This window comes from Sceloporus undulatus, chromosome 6, assembly GCF_019175285.1.
Source record: "Sceloporus undulatus isolate JIND9_A2432 ecotype Alabama chromosome 6, SceUnd_v1.1, whole genome shotgun sequence".
Classification (NCBI taxonomy): domain Eukaryota; kingdom Metazoa; phylum Chordata; class Lepidosauria; order Squamata; family Phrynosomatidae; genus Sceloporus; species Sceloporus undulatus.
The window spans coordinates 168,440,936-168,463,508 of NC_056527.1; the positions used below are offsets into that span (position 1 = coordinate 168,440,936).

The 22,573-nt window shown below is 44.4% G+C and overlaps 1 protein-coding gene across 1 annotated transcript in view; it reads left to right on the plus strand.

Annotated features, from left to right (window-relative positions):
* SMAD6 (SMAD family member 6) overlaps window positions 1-10,656 on the plus strand; it is a 47,291-nt gene extending 36,635 nt beyond the window's left edge. Inside the window, exon 4 of the mRNA XM_042474969.1 lies at window positions 9,703-10,656. Coding sequence (XP_042330903.1) covers window positions 9,703-10,247 — 545 coding nt within the window. The 3' untranslated portion in view covers window positions 10,248-10,656. The remainder of the gene's footprint in view (window positions 1-9,702) is intronic.
* The last annotated feature ends 11,917 nt before the right edge of the window (window positions 10,657-22,573 follow it).

Below are 22,573 nucleotides of genomic sequence, written 5' to 3' on the forward strand. Positions count from 1 at the left end.
GATTTAACCCATGTTGGTGGATTTACTTACTTACTTATTGTAAAACGAGAACGGTTCAGTTCGGTTTCCCCAACTTGTTGTTGTAGTTGCTGTTGTTGTTCCGGTTGGTTTGGGATTTGAAGCCAAATTGGGATTCTGCTCTGAGAAAATGCCCAGTCCTCCTTGCATGCCAGGGATGAGGTGAGTTCGATTTCCCTCTCCACCTCTCCCACCCAAAAAGCAATAGGAAAGCTTAACAAAACTAAATCATAATAAATAGTACTTGGGCACTATGTCATTGTCACCTGATTATAAACACATTAAAATATCAAATCTTTCACCCACCCTCCAGATTCACAACATAAAATCATATCAGATGTCTTCCTGACTTCTTGTGTTTTGCTTCTGTTTCTAGTATAGGCTGCATCTACAATGCAGAAATTTGCTCTGGTGCCACAATGAACTACAATTCCCAGTATTCCATAGTGTGGCGCCATGGCAGCCAAAGTGGTGCCAAAGTGGATTGTTTCTGCAGTGCAGATGCAGCTAAGCCCCGAGGTTTATTTTTAATGACACTTCTGCCATCCTTGAGGCCGGTACAGGTCACATCCCATCCCAAATCTTGACCGTTTGTGAAACTGTCCGGTTATCCCTGTTTTGGGAGGGATGGACCTATGCCTGGATGATGGTTGAGGTTTGGTTTGGGCTACCAGTTTGCTGGCATGGCTTGTGACCAGGGCTATGATGCCATGGTTGGGTCTCATCCTTCCTCAAAGACATTGCATTCACAATGAAGGCAAAATGTATATTTAAAGTCAAAAGTGGAGTCACTCTGTGCATGCCCAGTGGCACATTGTTGCATTCATAGTCAATTCTCAGGCTGTTCCATCAAAGTAGGATTTCCATCAGCAAATAGCTTTTAAGACAAACAAATAGCTTTTTTTAGAGGGGGAAAAAGAAGCCAGAAGGTTTGGGGGATTTCTTTGGTGTAGAACGCCAAGCTACAAATGTTCTTTCCTACGTCTTGCGGTCACAGTATTGTGAGAAGTGGAAAGGAGCTGGCAAGCGCGCCAGCCTGTGCCCACTGCCTCAGCCAGGGTAGGAAGCGGTTAGGCTGGCCAAGAATGTAGCGCGCACCCTCAAGATTAATTAATAGCGAGCCCTGGCGCGGTGCCACACTCCCAGGGAGCAGAGAGATAAAGCCAACACAAAAGACAGTGCGCAGCCTCCACCGGTTGACAAGGAAGGAAGGCAGGCAAGCAAGCCGCGATGGAGGGGGAGGCGGTTCATGATGGGGTGGTTTCTCTTGGACCTGAAAAAGAACATCTTTGTAGGGTGATGCTTCCAGAATGTGCACAACTATTGCAGGTTTTCTATGTGATGCACCCAGAGCAGAAGAGCTGAAACCGGGAAGGGAAAAAAAACCATTGGTGTCATTCCATCTGATGTCCTTTTTTACAGGTGGGGAATGACTATAGAAACATGCAACACAATCCCAGATTGGTGTGTGTGTGTCTGTCTGTCTGTCCTTGGTATCCACTGGGTTTTGGTTCCAGGACGTCCTGTGGATACCAAAATCCATGGATGCTCCATTCCCATTAAATACAATGGCATAATACAATGATGTCCCTCCTATAAAATGGCAAAATCAAGGTTTGCTTTTTGAAATATATGGATGGTTGAATAAAAAACCAGTGGATACTGAGGGCCCATTGTATACACATACATAAATGTATGTATGTATGTATGTATGTATGTATAGGCTGAGTCTCCCTTATCTGGAATTCCAGAATCCAAAATTGCCCACATGAGTGGCTTTGCTTTCTGATGGCCCACTGTACACAAACTTTGTTTCCTGTACAAACTTATTTTAAAATATTGTATATGAAATGACCTCCAGGCTATGTGTCTGCTCCCAGAAGCCCCAGATATCCAGGAATCCTGGGAATTGCAGTCCAAAACATCTAGAAGACCAAAGTTTGGGCATCACTGCCCTAGACATTGCTATATTGGCTCCCTTTGATCCTACTTCCTAGCTCAGGGTTGCTTATCCTTTCCCAACTTGGTCAGCACTGAGATGTAACTGGTAGCCATGTTGGCTAGGGGATTATGGGTTCTGTGGTCAACAGTTGGAAGTCTTCCAAGCTCTCTCACCATCAGATGCCAGAAATATACTACACTCATCCCTCCGCATTTGTGGCTTTGACTTTTGCGGATTTGATTATTCACAGATTTTATTAATATGTTCTCTCTAGGAATCTCTAAGTCCTCCAACGCAACTTGAACCAAAAGTTGCATGGAAGGACCTAGAGGTTCCTAGAGAGAACACTCCACTAGCTCTCCAGCACAATTTTATGGTCAAAGTCTGGCAGATGTTGACCACAGAGTTTGCGCTAGAGGACCTAGAGAGTCCTAGAGAGGTGTTCTCTCACGTAAAAACATAGCATTTTTGTTACTTGTGGTTTTCCCACTTTCACGGGGGTCTTGTACCCTTAACCCCAGAGAATGTGGAGGGACAACATGGTCTTCTGCAGTAGCCACAATGGTTGGGGGCCGCTCTTGGGGCGCCCTGCCATCCATTTGGACCCATGGGAAGCACGGTTCATTTTCTGGCCCTGGGTTGAAACTCAGCAAACAACTTGTAAGAGGCAGGGAAGGGTCTTGGAAGAAGAGCCGGGAGTGGAGGAAAGCGAGGAGTAGTTTACTACGGCTGAGGACTTTTGGAGTGACTTAACTCTGAAGGTATGTCTCTGAAGAGCTGGCTTGTACAAACAAGCTGTTTGGGGCTGTGAAAGCGCAGTAGTTCTGCAAAGGGCCCGACCTGTCACGAAGTGCTCTCTCTCTCTGGTTCTGGCTTTGTGTGCAATGAAATAGCATGTGTGAGTGTGTATATACACACACACACCCATGGTTCGGGGGAGGGAGCAGAGGGGCTCCTTGGAAGCAAAGGCGAGTTGGTGGTGGGCCATGCCGCTTGTAAAAGTTTCCACCGCCAGATAAGTCCCCTCTGCTCCCCTCCATTGGTGCTTTGCATGTAATGGGATAGCCTTGGAGGCTGGCTTTCACTGGGTTTTATAGTGATGCATTCCAGCTGAAACTTGTAAGGCTGAGGTATTTTAAGTATACTGCCTTGATGAAAACTCAAAGAGTTCTTGGGGCAGGATGCGGGAAAAGGGAGGCCGACAACTATGACTTACACCTCTCCTCCTCCTCCTCCTCTTCATCTCCTCCTCCAGCCCTTTTTCTTCTTTCTTTCTTTCTTTCTTTCTTTCTTTCTTCTTTATCACCTCCTCCTTCACTTCATCTTAATCTTCCATTTCCCCCTCCCCTTCTGCATCTTTTCCTTCCTTTTTCATCTCCCACTCTTCATCCTCATCTTCATCTCTTCCTCCTCCTTCTTCATTCCTCCTTCCTTCCTTCTTCATCTCCTCCTCTTCATCCTCATCTTCATCTCCTCCTCTTCATCCTCCTCTCCCTTCCTTCCTTCCTTCCTTCCTTTCCTACTTTTCATCATCTCCTCTTCCTCTTCTTCTTCCTTCCTTCCTTCTTCATCTCCTACTCTTCTTCATCATTTTCATCTTCTCCACTTTCTCTCCTTCCTTCCCTTCCCTTCTTCCCTCCCTCCCTCCCTCTTCCCCTTCCTTCCTTCCTTCCTTCCTTTCTTACTTTTCATCTCCTCTTCCTCCTCCTAATCCTTCCTTCCTTCTTCATCTCCTACTCTTCTTCGTCATTTTCATCTCCTCTTTCTCTCCTTCCTTCCCTTCCTTCACTTCCTCCCTCCCTCCCTCCATTCCTTCCTTCCCTTCTCCTTCCTCTTCCTCTACTTGGCTTTCCTTCCTTCCTTCCTTCCTTCATCATCATCATCATCTCCTCCTCTTCCCCCTCCTCCTCCTTTGCTAATTTTGTCCTCAAAGGAAGCTATGAGTAACTTTAGCCATTTTCTTCCCTCTGCAGCATGAAAGTCTTTTAAAAAGTGCACAAAGACTCGCCTCAGTTTGGGGCCAATTCCACCCAAATTCACGGGGGTCCTGTGTCTCTAACCTCAGCAAATGTGGAGGCCCCACTGAACATTTAACAAAAATCCTAAACATGCCAACAGCAAATCCGGTCAAAAACCCACCGAATAGAGATACCTTTATTGGCCAACCAAAATGAACAATATACACGTTGCAAGCTTTAGAAGCTTCGCTGCCTTCTTCATCAGGCAAAGTGTTGCAAACCAAACAGGAGAAGAACAACTGAAGGTGTTAGCAGCACATGCACCAGTTAATGTACCTTGAAGCCATCTGGGCAAAGGCTGAAAATGAAACCTCTTTCCATTTCATTGCACCGTGGTCAGACATAAGGGTCCTCCTATTTTCATCTCTCCTTTTGAAGGGGAACATTAAGGGTTAAGCCGTGCTTTCTTTAAAACCCACCCACCGCACCCCATATAGCAGCCGCCTGCTGTATCTAATGGGACTGCTTTGGAAAGGGCTGCAGAGGGTTAAATAGAAAAAGGCTCTCTTAATTGTTCCCAGATTCCAGAATTTACAGACGAAAAAACCTCCCCGTTCTGCTGGGACTGTGGCATGACTTAGAACAGGAGGGTGCATACACACACACACACACACACACACACACACACACACACTTTTTTCTTCTTCTCAAGAGGTGGGCTTGGAGTCAAGTTGGGGGCTGAGTTAATATTGAGTAGGTGTGAGTGAAAACAGAGATTTGCCCACATTGGGATCTGGGAAACTTGTGGCATCCATGCCTGCAATCTGCAGTGCAGAAGCAATGCAATTTGACACCGCTTTAACTGCCGTGGCTCAATAATGCTATGGAATCTTGGGCTTTGTAGTCCTTGTGGCACCTGAGCGCTCTCTCTCTTACACACACAGAGAAGATTAAACGTCTCACTAAACTACAAATCCCTTAATTGCATAGCATTGAGCCGTGGGCATGTGCAAACTGGATGGATTCTGCAGTGCAGATGCAGACCACCTGTTTGTTTTGGAGAAGCTGCAAATAGTCCTCCTTCTGCAGGTCATCTGGGGATGGAAAGTCCACTTGCCAGAGCAAAAAGGAGTTTGCTTCCACACTTTGTGAACTCCGTTCCTTGCAAACAGAACCAGGCAACTGTTACAATAAGCTGACTCAAAGTGGTTTCCTCTCCGTTGGTCATCCCTCGCTCCAGATGCCAGCGGGTTTTTGCAAAGGCCCTTGGTGCGTTCTGGAGCAATGGGTCATGCCAAGGGTTGAGTTGGAGGCCTTAAGTCATGTGCTTTCTATGGGTCTTCTGTCCCCTTTGACATTATGACTTTCGGAGTTCAACAGGAACTGTGTTTTCCGCCACAAGGTTGGACAATTGGGCAGCATTGGGCTCTTTGAATCCTTTCCCTGAAATCCAAGGTTGGGTCCTAGGTCTCCAAGGGATGTCTCCCCAGGAAAACTGTGAACTTGGAAATCCTCCCGTTTTTGTATTGGCAGCTGAGAGCGGCAGTGGTAAATACTTTAAATACATACATGCTGACATCATACATGGATGCATTGCATACATATGCTTGCATGCATGCAAATTGATACAGGTCGAGTCTCCCTTATCTGAAATGCTTGGGGACCAGAGGTGTTTTGGATTTCAGATTATTTGGGGGGTTTTGGAATACGCGTATTTGCAAATAATGGGGCCCAAGCCTAAACACAAAATTCATTTATGTTTCATATACACCTGATACGCATAGCCTGAAGGTAATTTTATACACAGTGTTTTGACTAATGTTGTGCATGAAACAAGTTTGTGTATAGTGAACCATCAGAAAAGGAAGGTGTCGCTATCTCAGACATCCATGCAACAAGTTTTGGTCTTTGGAATAATTCAGAAAACCTGGTAAGGGAGGCTCAACCTGTATATGCTGCCATATAGAAGATACGTATAGGTGATAGAGAACAGATGAAAGCAGTGTATATTCTTAAGGAAAAGACCAAACCGTTTTTATAAAATAGTTTTAAAGACCCCACAATTAAACTCATTGCACTTTTGCCCATTAAATAAACTTTGCCTTCAGACCCCAAATTTCCAGCAATGCAGTGAGACATTGGAAATAGTTCACACCCAAAACTCTTAATTTTGATGCAGGCATGTGCGTTCCCTTGGTCATTTTGCCTGCCCTTTTCCCTAAATGCTTGACAAGTTCTAAGTTACTTGCAATGCTAAAACTAAAGAAAAACGAACCGTGTGTGTGTTTAGGATTCTTATTGGGGACAGCACCTTCGTTCGGCCCCCTCCGCACTTGTACTCTTGGGGCTGGGCTTGTACAAAGCAGTTTCCTTTTGCGTATCCGATCTTCAGCCTTTGCCATGTTACCTGCTCTGCACCTGAGCTGCTTCTCCCCACCTGTCATCAGTACCTTTCCCACCTACTTTGATATCAAGCCGCAACCTGCGTCTTCTCTACCTGCCACTGTTGGGACCTGACTCGGAGATTTTGGCTTTCTCTCACCTGATTCCCCACCTGTGAGCCCAAGGCCCTCGATCAAGGGATCATCATCTTTGAATGTGGATTTTTGAAAATGTATTTTGGCCTAATTCCTGCAATCCCCTGCTTCACTTTTAAAAGGTACCTCATAGTATGGCTCTTTCTTTGTGCTGATTCTGCAAGAGGTGTTTTAGAACACATGTCGGCCATACTTATTTACAGTCAGCTCTCCACATTTGCGGCGTTGACTTCTGCAGATTTGATTCTTCACAGATTTGATTAATATTAGGTTCTCTCTAGGGATCTCTAGGCCCTGCAGTGTAAATTTATGGTCGACCTCCACGCTGGAAGACCTAGAGATTCATGGGGTCGATCTAACTTTCTTTGGTCCTAAGTTGAGGCGTTGCTTCAGCGAAAACCCTATTACATTGTGCCCATTAATCCAAGTTCACAAGTTTTTTGGGAAACGCATTGGATTATGCCTGTGGAAACCAGAGTTTGAGTCTCCATATAGCGATGGAGCGCCAAAGTAGTCTGTTTGAATTTTATAATAATTTTAAAGGTATAATCTGTGAGCCGCCTTGGGTCCCTCCGGGGAGAAAGGCGGGATATAAACGGAATACATGAAATAAATAAATAGAAACCTATGGGATGACCAAGGCAAAAACCCCTCTGAACAAATCTTGCCAAGAATGCCCCAAGATAAGTTCGCCTGAGGTTTGCCATAAGTTTGGATACGACTTGAAGGCGCACAATGACAAAACTATCACTAAGGGGAAAACCCAGCATTTTCTACAGAAGCTTTCTTCCTCTTCTTGACAGATAAAACAGGAGACTGTTTTCTCTGTTTTCTCTTTCCCATCCATTCTCGATCCATGTCTGGCCTGAAGGGGTGGGAAAAGCAAAAAGGATCTCTCTTTGGCTTCCTCCTTGGCCCTCCCCACCATTCCCTTTTAGAATTGCAGAGTTACAACTCAAGTTAAACTCTTAACAAAGCAGGGCAAGTTCAGAGGTTTCTCCTTCCCTCCGAGGTCTCTTTCCCCCTCCGCCAGTGAAATCTGAGAATGAAAAGGGAACCGGAGGGGGAGGCGAGGCCTCTGTTTTTGAAATCCGGTGAGTCAATAGAGCCTCTCAAGCAAAATGATGGCATCAGCTTGTGTGCAAGTTAATCCGACCTGATGGCCCCAAGGCAGAAGGGTTAGGAGGCCGCCGTCTTGTGATAGATTGTTAGGGAGCTGAATACCCGCCCTATAAGAAGCCAGAAGGGCCCGGTGAGTTGCTAGGCTTGTGTGGTGTATACTCATGGATAAGTCTAGAAATTTAGGTTGACCCCAAAAAACTGGGTCAGCTTATCCACGGGGTCAATGTAAGTGCTGTACTTGGTGAAAGGCAAGAGTTTAATCTGCCCTGGAAGTACTGACCCCCTTCTACTCTCTCATCCATCCAGCCTTTAGCATGAGCGCAAATAGTTATGCCTGATGGGGTTTTGTAAGTTTGTTGGCATTGTTTCCCTTTGCTTTGTCATTTACATCCTTCATTACACGCCCCCAAGTTTTACCTTCGATTTATCTACGGGTCATATCAAAAGCCATAATTTTGGCCCTCGACATATACACAAGGTCGACTTATGGTCGAGTATATATGGTAATTCCAGGGCTCCGTCTTCCTCCCCAAACCAAGGAGGCTCTGCTGACATTGTGCAGTTGCCCACAAGAGGAAGCTAAACCCATCCAGAACCAAAAAATAAAGGCCAGCTCTTGCATGGAGCAACCGACCAGGACTCCATTGAGGTCTCCCTTGTTTTTCCTCTTCGCTGGGCAATTTAAGGGCATCATTGTTCGGAAACTTTGGCCAGCAGGGCTTTATAACAAATGGATAGGATGGGAGACTTGGCAAGCAACTTGTCCTGGTTCTTCGGAGGAAATGGTTTTTCAGCGTTTTGGGCACACTTTGAAAACTTTGGCTAGCAAAAGGATGGGGTTTATAGCAAATGGATAGGACGGGAGGCTTGGAAAGTGACTTGTCCTGGTTCCTCAAAGGAAACAATTTGGTGACATAGTTGTGTTAATCTGGAATATCAGTACTGTACGCAAAAGGATTTTAGTAGCCCCTTTGAGAGTACCTGAGCAAAAGACATTGTAGGATAAGCTTTTGTAGACTTGCTCTCCTTCCTCAGATGCATGGAGTGAAGTGGTGCCCAGGAAGGATCTTTGCAATTAGATGGTATGAGTAGCCATAGAAATACAAAACGTGAGCGAGACCATCATTAAAACTGAACTTGTCACTTCATCACCATACCTGCAAGTTTTGCATTTCTATGACTGTTCATACAGTCTAAAGGTCCTTCCTGGGCATCAGTTCACTCCATGCATCTGAAGAAGTAGACTGAGGCTACAATGGGACAATATCTTTTGCTCAGTCTCAAAGGTGATACAAGATCCCTTTGAAATTTTCTAGGGACAGTGTTGCTCTCAGGCCTGGAGGAACCTCAGGAGGACCTTCATTTAGATCAGGGGTGCAACTTATGTGACCCATAGGATGCACAACCCCTCCAGGCTAATTTTGTTGGATGGCCTTAACACATGAAAATGAGTATTTCTGCTTCAGATGGGAAAGGGAGGGTGGCCGGTGCAGTCCCTGAACTGTCCTCAGGTTGAAAAATTACTTTCCCATCCTGGGAATAAATTATCCCAAAGTGGCAGGAGAGATGCCAAGTAAGTGGCACAAATGTGTTGCAGCTTTGGCATCAGAAGGAAAACAAAGCTGAGCAAAAGACGGAGGGGGACAGAATTGACACAGGCAGGAGGTTTGGATGCTTCGATTCCTGTTTGTTTTCACAGTCATCCTTGGAATCCACCATCCCACCTCATTAAAATGGTTTTACAGCAAAGAACCATGTCTAGCCTACCAGATGATAAATTTGGGGAAAGGACAGCTTTTAAAGATGCAGATTTCAGCACTGAGCTGTTTCCAGACAGGGCTGCAGAGGGCAGTCTGTGGTCTCTTTTGCCTTGCTTCCATTTCCAGGAGCTGAGAAGTGCAAAAGGAGAGGAGAGGTCTGCAACTCTTGTCTTTTAAGTCCCAACAAGTGCTTGACTTGTGTTCATATCAGGCCCACTTGACTGTTTTTTCAGTCCCAGAGCCTAAGCGAACGTTGTGGAAATGACATTCTGGGAGGGTAAGAGAGATGAGATGCTGGTTGGAGACGCACCTTGGTTTCTCTTGCTTTGGAATGACCCACTGTTTTGGTTTCTTCTTTCCCACAGATGCCAGTATGTCGCCTGATGCTATGAAGCAAAGCTCCTGGTGTAGCGTCGCCTACTGGGAACACCGGACGCGGGTCGGACGCCTCTACGCAGTGTATGAACAGTCTGTCAGTATATTTTACGACCTACCTCAAGGAAATGGCTTTTGTCTTGGACAGCTAAACCTGGAGAACAGGAATGAGACTGTCCGGCGGACTCGGAGTAAGATCGGGTATGGGATTTTGCTCAGCAAAGAGCCGGATGGCGTCTGGGCTTACAATCGCAGCGATCACCCAATCTTTGTCAACTCGCCAACACTGGACATTCCCAACTGTCGAACTTTGATCGTGCGCAAAGTGATGCCCGGCTATTCGATAAAGGTCTTCGATTACGAGAAATCTTGCCTTTTACAACACACCACTGACTTGGAGTATCCCGACGGGCCTTACGACCCCAACAGCGTCCGGATTAGTTTTGCAAAAGGCTGGGGACCCTGTTATTCGAGACAGTTTATCACCTCTTGCCCTTGTTGGCTAGAAATTTTGCTGAACAACAACCACAGATAAGCCATCATCATCAACCTTTGAGGGAGAGCCAAGCGGAACACCAGACTGTCCCAAAATATCATCTACCTAGATTTAATATAAAAGTTTTTATATATATATATATTATATATATATATATATATATATTTTATAAAAAAATATATATATTATACTTGTAATTATGGAGTCATTTTTACAATGTAATTATTTATGTATGGTGCAATGCGTATATGGACAAAAAAAGGAAAATGCACTTTGGCTTATAAGACTTTTCAGTACTGTTGTTTTTTTAAGGAGAAGAAAACTATACTGTACAGCAAAAAGAGAGCGTTTACCAACTTTTTGCTGCATAGTTTTGTTTTGATAATTTACATCCAGACACAAAGCTAATACCAGTCACTCATTGATAATAAAAAGTATTTGCATTATAGGCTCCCCCTCCAAAAATTGTATGTTTTTAAAACAAAAAGATGGAAGGAACAGCTGTTTTTATGATGTTGACGGAGCAGCTTTCTGGGATTTAAACAGGAGACGTCATGTAACATGTCTGCAGTTTTCTCTCCCCACTTTTTAAAAAACCCACAAGGCTTAAAATAGATGGGAAGCCACTGGGCACCAGTTTCTGCCTCCCTCCAGACCATCTCCCCAAAACCAAACTGGGAATGTCCATAAGGTTTTATCCTTTGGGTTCAGACTGTCAAAGGAGGTACAGTTGGGAGAAAACAAAAGACTAGCATCCTGTTAGTGTTGCTGTTGTTGTTGTTGTTGTGTGCCTTGGAGTCATTTCCGACTTATGGCAACTCTAAGGGCAAGACACTGGGCAAGTTTCTTCCAAGAGGTTAGCCCATGCCATCCTCTGAGTCTGAGATAGTGTCCCTTGCCCAACGTCACCCAGTGGGTTTCCATGGCTGAGCGAGGATTTGAACCCCGGTCTCCCAATGCTCAAACCACTAAACCACACTGGCTCTCTTGTTAATGGCATATACCACCATAGGTCCAACTTCTGATCTCAGAAGCTAAGCATGTTCAGGCCTGGTTAGTACTGAGATGAGAGACTGCCAGAGAATATTGTGTGCTGTGGAATATATTCAGAAGAAGCCATTGGCAAAACCTCCTCTGAATAAGTCTCACCAAGAAAAGCTTAGGAAAGAGTCTCTGCATATCAATGTGAACTTGGCAACACATGACAACAAGACTGAGAAATCAGTATGGTGTGGTGCTTTGGGTGTTGGATTGAGTTTCTGGGTTCAAATGCCCACTCAGACACAAAGTTTGGCTTGGACAAAGTCATGCATTCTCAGCCCAAAAGCAAGGCAATGGATCGAAGGCTTTCATGGCCGGCATCCATAGATCTTTGTGGGTTTTTGGGGCTGTGTGGCCATGTTTCATGCAAGTTTATAAGGGCAATGGTGCCTTTGAAGAAATCTGGCCAAGAAAACCATAAGGAGGAGATCACCATAAATTTGGGAGCCAACATGATAAAGTGGTTTGAGTGCTGGATTAGCAATACTGGGGTCAGATCTGCACTGCAGAAATAATCCAGTTTGATAGTGCTTTAATTGCCATGACTCAGTGCTGTGGAATTCTGGGGTTTGTACTTCTGTGAGGTATTTAGACTCCTGTCAGAGAGTTCTGGTGCCGCAACAAACTACAAATCCCAGAATTCCATAGCATTGAACCATGGCAGTTAACGTGGTGATCTCTCACCATCGGCCATACTGGAACTGATGTTCGAAACATTGGGAGGTCTGTAGACTAAAAATGGTTGTTCTTGATGTCCTTTGGAAACAGTGGCAGCCACTGCTGAGATTTTTCACCTTTCCAGATCATGTGTGTGTGTGTGTGTAAAGGAGAAAAATATTTTTGTGTAAACAAGGTTGAGTTTGGCAGGAGAAACATTTTAAGCAGAGCGTTGTGTTTTGCACACAAATACGTTTTTGCAAAAGAAATAAGGGACGAGATCCTAAGTCACCCTTTCATGGAGGAGTCAATTGGATCCAGACCTGAGTTGCACCAGGCAGCCTCCAAATTAGTCTTGGGTCAAATGGGGTTGCTTTCTGACTTGTGATCCGAATTGAATGTTGGGGTCAGTTCAGACATACACACGCATCTCAACCTTTGGCAATGGCACAGACTACCACCAGAAGAATTTGGATGGGCATCCAGCAAGGATATATGGTAGGGCTGGGTCAGAGAACTGGTGGCCTTCCAGAGGCTGGACTCTAACTCTCATCATCCCTAATAGGCTTGGTAGGCCTCAGGTTCCCAACCCTCCCGTCATTCATCCTGAACCACAGAGCCTTCCTTGCTCAGTGGGTTGGACATAATGTCCCTCAACTCTCCTTCCAGATCCATGTTTTGTAAGTATAGGGATTCAACCTTGGTGACATCTGTATTTTGCATCTCAGACAGTTAGCATGCTTTCTCTCTTCTCTTCTCTTCTCTTCTCTCTTCCATGTCTCCAACTGCTTCACGTTCTGGGTCACCAGCTATCAAGAATGCCATGCTCTTTTTGACCGATTCGTTCTGTGATCCCACTCCCCCGTTCCTCTTTTGGTTCAGCCACACAAAATTTAATTACGAAGGGCACCATTGCTCCCCTCCGCTTGCTCTAGTGTTTCCACAAGTGAGGTCACCAAATCCCCTTTTAATGAAGGTTTTAATGCAGCGTCTGAAAAGCGTGATCAAATCCCAAACTTCCCAACACTTCCGCCTGTTTATAGCAACCTGTTTCCAGCTGGATGGAGGGCATGGGGTGCGTGTTCCCCACCCAGAAACCGGCCCTTCTTCCAACTATTGCTATCCTGACGCTGCTTGCAAGGCAACCATATGCCTTCTTTCCTTGGAAGAATTTATTTGGAGGAGGTTTGCAATTGGCCTTCCTTTGGGGCTAAGAGAATGTGACTTGCCCCCAGATCAACCTGATGGCTTTCCCTGGCTGAATGGGATTTGAACCCTATGATGGGAGAATCCAAAATGAAACGAGAGACAACACTAGAAGATGAGACTCCCAGGTTGGATGATACTCAATGAGCCATATGGAAGACAGCCATGAGTGAGGTTAAATGATACAACTGGACTCAAGCCGAAAGGATGTTCAATTGTTGAAATAAAAGTCTAAAGCTGCACAACATATTATGGGAAGATGCAATGTAAGAAGCATGAATTGGGGAAGCTAGAGATAGTAAGAGAAGAAGCTATAAACACTGCAGTTCTTGAGGCAAGCAAAGTAAAGTGGACAGGAATGGGACATTTTGAGTCAGATAAATACAGAACTGAAAATCTAAGAAGAAATGGGGTGGCATTAATAGTGAGGAGAGATGTAGCAAAGGCTTCAAAGGATATAACGCAAAGTCTGACCGAATCGTATCAATAAGACTTAAGGAAAAACCTACCAATATAACCATAAGCCAAATTTAAAGGGAATGTGAAAAACAGACATGCGCTATTGAGCCTAATTGAAGAACTTGGGCTGAAGCCAGGGACATTGTGAGCGAAGGATGCAAAAAGGCAGTCTCTGCAGCCAAAAAGAAAGAGAGAAGCCTCAATGGATAACAGATGAAACTCTTCCTGCAGTTAAGGACAGCGGAGAAACAAAAATGAAAGGGTGTGAACCCTAGATGCAATGTTCAAGGACTTGTGCTCAGGGACAAGTAGTCTATAAAAATCAATGCAGAGAAGTAGAAGGTGACAGCAACAAAGGAAGAACAAGAGACCTCTTCTGCAAGATCTGGGAAAAGGATACCATCCTAGACCTACTTTCTAGGCAAAGGGGTGAAGTCCTTTATGATTTGTCCCTCTTCATTCAATTGATTTGTGGCTCGCCTCGTGTGCGCTATCTATAAAGGGAGCCGTGTGCTTTGCGTGAACAGCTTGGGGTTGCTCTCAAAATAACACTAAAAAACTCCATTGGCATGCAATTATATTGCATTCTATTAAATTAAAACACATAGCACATATATTACACAATAAACCGCAGCTATTTCATGGCTCAAATTAAGTTTTATTTGGGCAAATTACAAGCTTTCTTACAGTTGTGTCTTTGTGGAGCCAAGTCCTTATTTTTTTCAGTATTTCTTTTTTTAAAAAGCAAGCATATTTGGCAAACTGAAAAAACAAAACCCAAACCACCATGGATTCCCTAGAATCGAGCATGTTTCTGAGATACATGGAAAACGACAATATCTATGCGCACGGTCACACTGTTTTGGGTTTTTTTGGTTCAGGTTGTGAGGCTAAGGACTTCTTTCTTGGGATGGATCCAAAATAAAGGCAATTCCTACCTCTCTTCATTCAACTTATTTGGCTGGTTTCACACATTGGCATATATATGTATATATTAGTTTGGCTTTGGAAAGCTGTGCCACTGAACCTTGTGACTCATTGCAATGGCAGCCCTGGCATTTCCCAGTATCCTTGGAGGAAATAGGACTCCCCAACCTACTTTCCGATGCCTTTTTTGCTCCCACGAGTTAAATAATAAATAATTAAAAACAATAATAAATAATTAAAAACAGCAGCTTTGGTCCAAAGAAATAACTTTTCCAAGTCCTCAGCTGTCTTGTCTTCTTGAGATCTTCTAAGTGGTTTATATTCTCCATTCCCAGCAGATTGAAGCCAACATCTTCAGAGCATCTCCTGCATCTGGACTCCTTTTTCTATTGCGGTTTCGATGCAAAACAGCTTTGATGGTGCATCCCCTTAAAACTGAGCTGTTGAAATTATTTCAGTTTTGTTGCTTTTGAAACAGGAGTTTCATTTTGTTGTTTTAAGGTGGGACGTTTCGCTGTTGCTAATCTGGGCACTTTGGGACCAGTGATGTAGTTACTTCTCATTAGGACCATTACAATTAATCCATGTTTAATGTTACTCTTAGGCCTGATTCCCACTGCCTTTTAAACTAGATCGCAAATCAATTTAAACTGGTACAAATGAGCCTGGTTCACACCTGAACCAAATTGCTGAAGCAATTCGGAGAGGGGGCCATGCACTAGATCCATTTAACCTGCACCTTTTTGACGCTGATTTTTTCTGCATCTTTTTGAATAAATCAATTCTGCGCAAGTGTGATCCAGATGCAGATCGGAATTGATTTAAATTTGCGCTTCGACCGGCTCATTTGAACCGATTCATTCATGAATGTGAACCACAAGTGGGTTACTTTATTTTATTTTGCAGCAAAAAAATGCAATTGGGGCAAATGTAGTGTGAACCGTACTCCGCTGTCGAATCAATCCATCAATTCGGATTGCAAGCTGATTTATTTGTAAGTGGGAATGAGGCCTTAAAGTCCCTTTCCAAGCTATTATGTCTTCCAAGAGAGCGAGTGACCCCTTGTGGATCATGTAAGACTGGTTTGGGTTTGTTTAGAAAAAGCTTCTTTAAGAAAATATCGACTCTCGCCTTGGATGACTTCTCCTTGATTCTGAATTATCAGAAGATTTATTTTTAAATGGAGGCGCAGTGCTAATTCGAGGCATTCTGCTTGGAGCATCCGGTGCCCCGGTTTCTGCGTTTGGAAGACGGAGGTTTCGAACTGGGATCTCGGCTGAACGGCGGCTGCTTATATATATTGCTCTGCGGGGAATAGAAGAGCGAAACACCAGCTGGCCCTCTGTAACCATTGGAGAGATCCTTCTTTTTGACGAAAGGATAATCTCCATCTGGGCTTAATATAAAACACAATGGGTTGACCTGGGATTTCAGGGGGTCAGGTGCAGCCTGGAAGATTTGGCCACTCTCTTGTCATGAGAACTGCTTCTGGTCTTTGGCTTGAGCCTGAGTTACTCTTGGTTGGGCATGAGTTACTTTGGCTTGAGTTACTCTTGGCTGGGCAAGACCCACTGGGGACACCTTGCTGCCCAGATGCCCATGGATTTGGGCACAGAAGTATACGGTTGTGCTTCTCAATCTCTGGCTCTCCAGATGTTTTGGAGTTCAGCTTCTAGATAGTTTTTGCCCTGGCACTAGCCCTAACTCTAATGTGAATCTGAAACCTGAACCCTAGCAAAAGCATTTGTCCTGGCTTTAGCCCTAACCTGAATATGAACCCCAACCCAGTCCCTTACCCTAGCGATAGTGCTTGCCCTGCCTCTAGCCGTAACCCTAATCTGAACCTGAACCTTAACCTTATTAGAAGCTCTTGCCCTGGCTCTAGCCCTAAAACTAACATGAACCCCAAACCCTAACTCCAGCCAGTGTGGCCAATAGTCTGGAATTCTTTCTGGACCACCAGCATTTGAAGACTAACATAGGATATATCAAATATGGATCAGAATGGAGGCTGAAGCCAAGAAATCAGAAGACAAATAGGAATGGGAAGGGCAGCCATAGAAGAACTAGACAAGATTTTAAGTGTAAAGATACACAACTTAGTACTAAAGTTAGAATGGTCCGAGCTGTTGTTTTCCCCATCACCAGATAAGGATCCAAGAGATGGACAGCGAAGAAAGTAAATAAGATCAGAAGATAATTTGAGCTGTGATGCTGGAGAAGAGGGATGACGCCCGCAAGGAAAGTCACTCATTTTAAGGAACTACCTCAAAAGTAACCAGTTACTTCCAAGTTTTGCCTTTGCAGGCCAGATTCTAATCTGAGTGATATTATCCACGTAACTCTGGAGGATAAGGTTTGGCCCGCTTTCCTTGGGACACCCAGGCAGTTTGGCTCCAAAGAGGAGGCTGATGATGATGGGAGAGGAAAAGTGATTTTTAAAAAGTCCTGGCAGAGGCTCCCTAGCGCTAATCGGGTTATAGAAGACCGCCATGAATCGCTCCGAGAGACAAATGAGAGAAGGGGGCAAAACACAGAAAAGGGGGGAAATCCTCTTTGTTCTCCTTTGGAAGGGGAGTTCAAGCAAAGGTTCAACAAAATGAACTGGTTCCTTTGTAGAGATTCTCTGTTTCCAGCTTCCAGCAAAGGGTTGCAGCCAGGAATAATATACACACAAAGGCCTCCAGCTCTCATTACAGCGTTTCCAGATTTACTCAGAGAAAGCGATGTCTGTCTCTTTGTCTGTCTCTGTCTTCTATCTGATAGCTGTATGGACAGACAGACAGACAGACAGACAGATAATTGGACACCAAAGTCAGGATCATCCTTTCAGTAGGACTTCTGGTTTCCCGCAGGGTTGTGAAAATTGTTGGGAGGTTTTTAAACCAGAGTCTGGATGCTTTGGTGTTCCTGCATGGCAGAATGGAGTTGGACTGGATAGCCCTTGGGTCTCTTCCAACTCTAGGAGGATACGATCCTATGGTTCCATCAGCTGATGGTAAACTGACCAGGTTTCAATCCAGATTTGGAAAGAAATCTGCAAGATGGTGAGCCCTATCCTGGATAGCTCCTTTCTAAAGGGATCCAAAACCCAGAATGGACTCAATGCTCCAGTGACATGAAGCCACCATGTTCTTTTTCTTGGCTCTTTTTCCAACTCCCAAGTGACAGGTCTAGTAGCAATGTCCAAATGTATATAGAAAGATCTTGTAGCACCTTTGAGACTCACTGCAAGAAAGCAATTGGAAGCATGAGCTTTCGTAGGCTTCAGTCTACTTCCTCAGATGTATTTAGATGCAATAATAATAATAATATGTAGAATGATCTTGTAGCACCTTTGAGACTCACCGAAAGAAAGAAATGGGCAGCATGAGCTTTCATAGGCTTCAGTCTACTTCCTCAGATGCATTACGAAAGCTCATGCTGCCAACATCTTTCTTTTGGTGAGTCTCAAAGGTGCTGCAAGATCTCTCTAGATACTGATTCTACAGCCATTTAACATGGCTATATCTTTGAATTCTCCCAATGGCTCCTCCATTTCCTTCCAGCCATCGCTGCCTCCTCCTGCTTTCCCTCCCATAGTGTTGCAAGGGCAGGTGTTGCTTTACATTATCCGGTTCAGGTGATCTGCCCAAAGCTTTGGCTGGCTGCCTCTGCTGCAGAATCCCATGCAAATGAATTAGGAAGCAATTGCACCACAGTCTGGAGAAAGGATTGCCGATCGCAGCCGATCAATTGGCAAGTTGACCTCAGCCAAAATCTGTGCCAACTCTCTTCTGGCTGGCAGCTCCTTACTCCTCTCTGACGTAACCTACTTATCGCCTGAAGCAAAGGGGTGAAGGCTCAGTTCAGAAAGGGATGATTCAGGAAAACATGGGTGTTTTCAGGAGAGAGTGCTGCAGGATACCAGAGGATGAAAGGGCTTGGCTTTCTTCTGCAGCCCTTGTTAGGACATGGACCATCTTGGGCAGCATCCTATTGGGGACCTCTCTGAGCATAGATGCCCAATTCTCCCTTTTTGGATGGGATACAGGGAGAGACATTTTAGTCCTTTTCAGAAGCCAGCATGGCATAGTGGTTTGAGCTTTGGACTATGACTCTGGAGACCAGGGTTCAGTTCCAAGCCATCAAGAAAGAGAAAAGGAAATAGCTTATAAACCTCTCTATTGTGTCTTTTGTTAGTCCTCTTCCCCTCCATCCCAACCAAACTCAGGTCTTGGGCCGGTTACGTTTTTGGAAGTAATATTGTCCCCGAGAACAGGGCTGCAAAAGTGAACCTTGTTTTTGCAATCCCCAAAAGCCCGTCGCCAGTCTTCAAAAGCTTATCCAGTTTTATAAAAACATTCAGAATGATGATAATGATAATGACTGTTATGTTATACATTTATATCCCTCCTTTGTCCCCAGAAAAGAAACTCAGGGAAATTTGTTGCTAGAGTTTATCACACAAAGGAGATCGGGAGTTTATCCCGTGAATATCCCAGAATAATCATGTAATGACACAAAACGATTTCACACGCCGTCGCACAAAACCCGCCATTAAAGTGGTCACAAAGAAGCATTAACGCGCATCTTTTTACTTTCGGGATTTCAGAGACAATGCGTTTCCGACATCGCTTTATTTGCTCAATTGCGTGTGATAATCATTTGTGCGATTACTCACCATTTTCGCTTTATTTGCAGGATGCTTTAAATGCGCTTCAATCTCTCTTTAATGCCAAAATTAGCCCCAGTGTGATAAACTCTGTAGTGAGCCTTCAAATCATTTCCAACCTACAGTGACCCTAAAGCAAAGTTAGGGCTTTCATGGTAAGAAAACCACAACACCACAAGTATTTTTAAGACGGCCTTTCCTTCCTTTGATTACCAAATAGAAAGTTATCTCCCTGCCATCTCTTGGAAACAAGACCCACGCCATTGTTGCTGGAAACATGCAGAGTTATTTTAATGCCATGTATTCCTTGGCTCAAAGACAACCGGTGTTTTCGAAAGTCTTGTTCCAACATTGGCGAGTGTCCCGATACGTTTTTCATGCCTTCCTTAGGCTCCTTTATGGGTCTCCTCAGGAGGAGGTTCGACTGAGTTCAGCGGGGTTTGCTCCTAGATAAGCAGGTGACGGTTTGCATTTCTGGAATGCGAAGGACTTGGAAAATAAACCAAAAATGTGGTGCGCCGCTTTCTTGAAAGGCCCATTAAGGCAACCTGATGAAACGTGACCCTGTTTAAACCTGACGGGATTTGTACCTCCGATGCGGAGGCCATTACAGTTATTATTGGAGGCCGCCTTTGTGGAAAGGGAGAAGGTGGTGCCAGGGAGACATTCCAGAGATAACTCCCTCCAAGAATGCGGCAGTTATTCTTTAGGTGTGTCCAAAGGAGACTCTCTTTGCCCCAGTCTTTCCGATTGTGCTGCTACTGAGTAAGCCAGAGGATAAAAGGGGGCCACTGTAAGGCTCTTGAGATATTTTCCTTTTTCTCCCTATTAAAACACACACACACACATCTACACAACTTAACACTGGAGCTAAATCAGATTGTTTTCTTTTCTGCAGGCTTTAGGTTGCAAGTCGAAACAAGACATACCAAAAGGCTTCATTAAAGATTGCCATATATACTCGACTATAAGCCGACCTCGTGTATAAGTCGAGGGCAGGTTTTGGGACCAAAATTATGGATTTTGCCATGACCTGGGGATAAGTCGAGGGTAAAATTTAGAGGCTCATAGCAAAGGATCTAAAGCAGTGGTCCCCAAACTGGGCTCTTTAAGGGATTTTGGACTTCATCTCCCAGAATCTCAGACCATTGGCCAAAATGGGAGATGATGGCAGTGCCAAACTGCATCAATTCTGCAGTGCAGACGCAGCCCATGTCTCTCATAGATAGATGGAATTCATAGACAGACAAACAGTCTAAATCGAATTGTTAGTTTCGGCTTGGTTAGACGTACTGACAGTATGTGCTGGCGGTCCATTCAACAGCTATTTCAAGGGGTTTACTCTAGTGTAGACTAGCCGCATAGATCCAGGCCACACAGAGATGTGTGTGTGTCTACTCTAGTGTAGACTAGCCAAATAGATCCAGGCCACATAGATATGTGTGTGTCAGTGTTCCCAGGATAACGCACACATGGTTGCAGTTACGGACGATGCAGAAACCTGCCTCCCTGTTCAATGCAAACCTCTCCAGATTCCCCTTTGCTCCTGCACTCCTAATGGAAGAGGACACTGCCATAGACATCTGCAGGCCTTTGCCGCAGAGAGCGGAGCAGCCATCTGTCTGGAGAGCCCTGACTCTGGATTAAATTAAAACAAAAGTAACCCAGAAGTAAAAAAAAAATAAGGGCTTAGAGGCGAAAGCACGGAAAGCACGGCAGCCTTGCTTGTTTTGACAGCCATTTGAAAAGGCGACTTTATTTAATTTCCTGTGGGTAAGAGATACTAGCGGTCCAACAAAGCTTTCTTCTGTGCCGTAAATGCTAGTGAAAAGCACAATTAGGAGGCTGGGGCTTGTGGAAGGAGTGGATTTCGCCACTAATGGGTTCCACATTGGAAGCCAAGAAAAGGACAACCCTCAGGAAATGATTTTTTACCCCATTATGGTTTTGTTCCTTTTCTTTTGGATGAAACTTTTCAGATGGGCCTCTGCTTGAAGCTCTTGAAACAATGTACTGAAGCAGTTGGACAAAATGATTAATAATAAGGTTAAAGCAAGAAAAAAAATCAGATTTCTTTTTTAAAAATCCACAAAATAATGTAACTGATCTGCAGAAAGCCCTAAGCGTGGGAGGGCAAGGGAAAGTGCCCACGGAAGATTGCTTTCCAATTCTGGGGTTGCAACCCATAAGGCCCTGCTTTTTGGAAAAGTCAGTGGGGCTTCCAAATAATTTGAGACTTGCAATTGGGCCTCCGGAGCCAGGCCTAAAACTGGTGGATTCTTATGGAAGAATATATCCCATCCATGGGATTTATATGTTAAAAACAAGTGTTTCTCCTTGGAGAGCATAAGACAATGGTTGCATCCGCACTACAGAATTAATGCAGGTTGGCCCCACTTTAACTGCCATGGCTCAATGCTATGGAAATCTGGGATTTGTAGTTTTGAGGTATATTTGGCCTTCCTTGCCAGAGAGCTTTGGTGCCAAACAAATTACAAATCCCAGGATTTTATAGGATGGAGCCATGGCCCTTAAGGTTGTGCCAATCTGCATTAGTTCTGCAGTGTAGATTCAAGCTTAGTGTGGACCTTAAAGTCAGCATCAACAATGCTGGGCTTTCCCTCTTAAAATGGCTCCAGCCGCTTGGATATCTCCTTTAAAATTCAGACTACAACAAGGTAGATTTGCTAACCAAAAATCCCTGCCAGCGTTGCCTTTGCATTTGAGGCGAGGCATAATAAATTCATCAGTTGTAGGACCTCAATCCAAGAGCGAGTCCTTGGTTTCTTGAGCCCATTGCCAAGGAAGAGATGCATGTCACAATGTCACATCTAAAAGTGTGCCGTTCTTTACTGTCTTGCATCTTTTCCATCTGCGCTCAATGTCTCCATCCTTTGCTTTCAGACACTTTCCCAGTCCCACTTTCATGTTTTTCAAGTTCCGCTTCTCCTGCCCTTTAAGTTTGAGAAGGATTAGAAATAATTGTCTGGAATTGCTGTCGCGGGAGATTAGGTCACTCCAGCGGCACAAGTTTTCTTTCTTGCTTGCATTTCTTTGGGCTTGGACATCTTTTCCTCCCTATTTAAAGATCCCTTCCTACTTCAAAACCAGCTTTAGCATTCATCTGGAGATGCAAAATATTTTTCACTGATTTATTTCTAGGCTTTGCAGGTGAGTCATTTTATAGGTTTGCTGGGTCCTGATAGATGGGTCCCCTGGACACTGAGGATATGTCTCCGGCTGTTCATGCAATATTTAAGAGCTCCTAAAGTGCTCAAGTATTTGCAATTAAGCCAACATTGATTAACATTTGGACTTTGCAAGACTCTTAATCAAGTCAAAAACAGGTTTCAGTGAAACCAAAAAGCTGGCTGTTGCTTCCCAGCCATTGCTTCTTAATCTGTTGAGGGGAAATGACCCT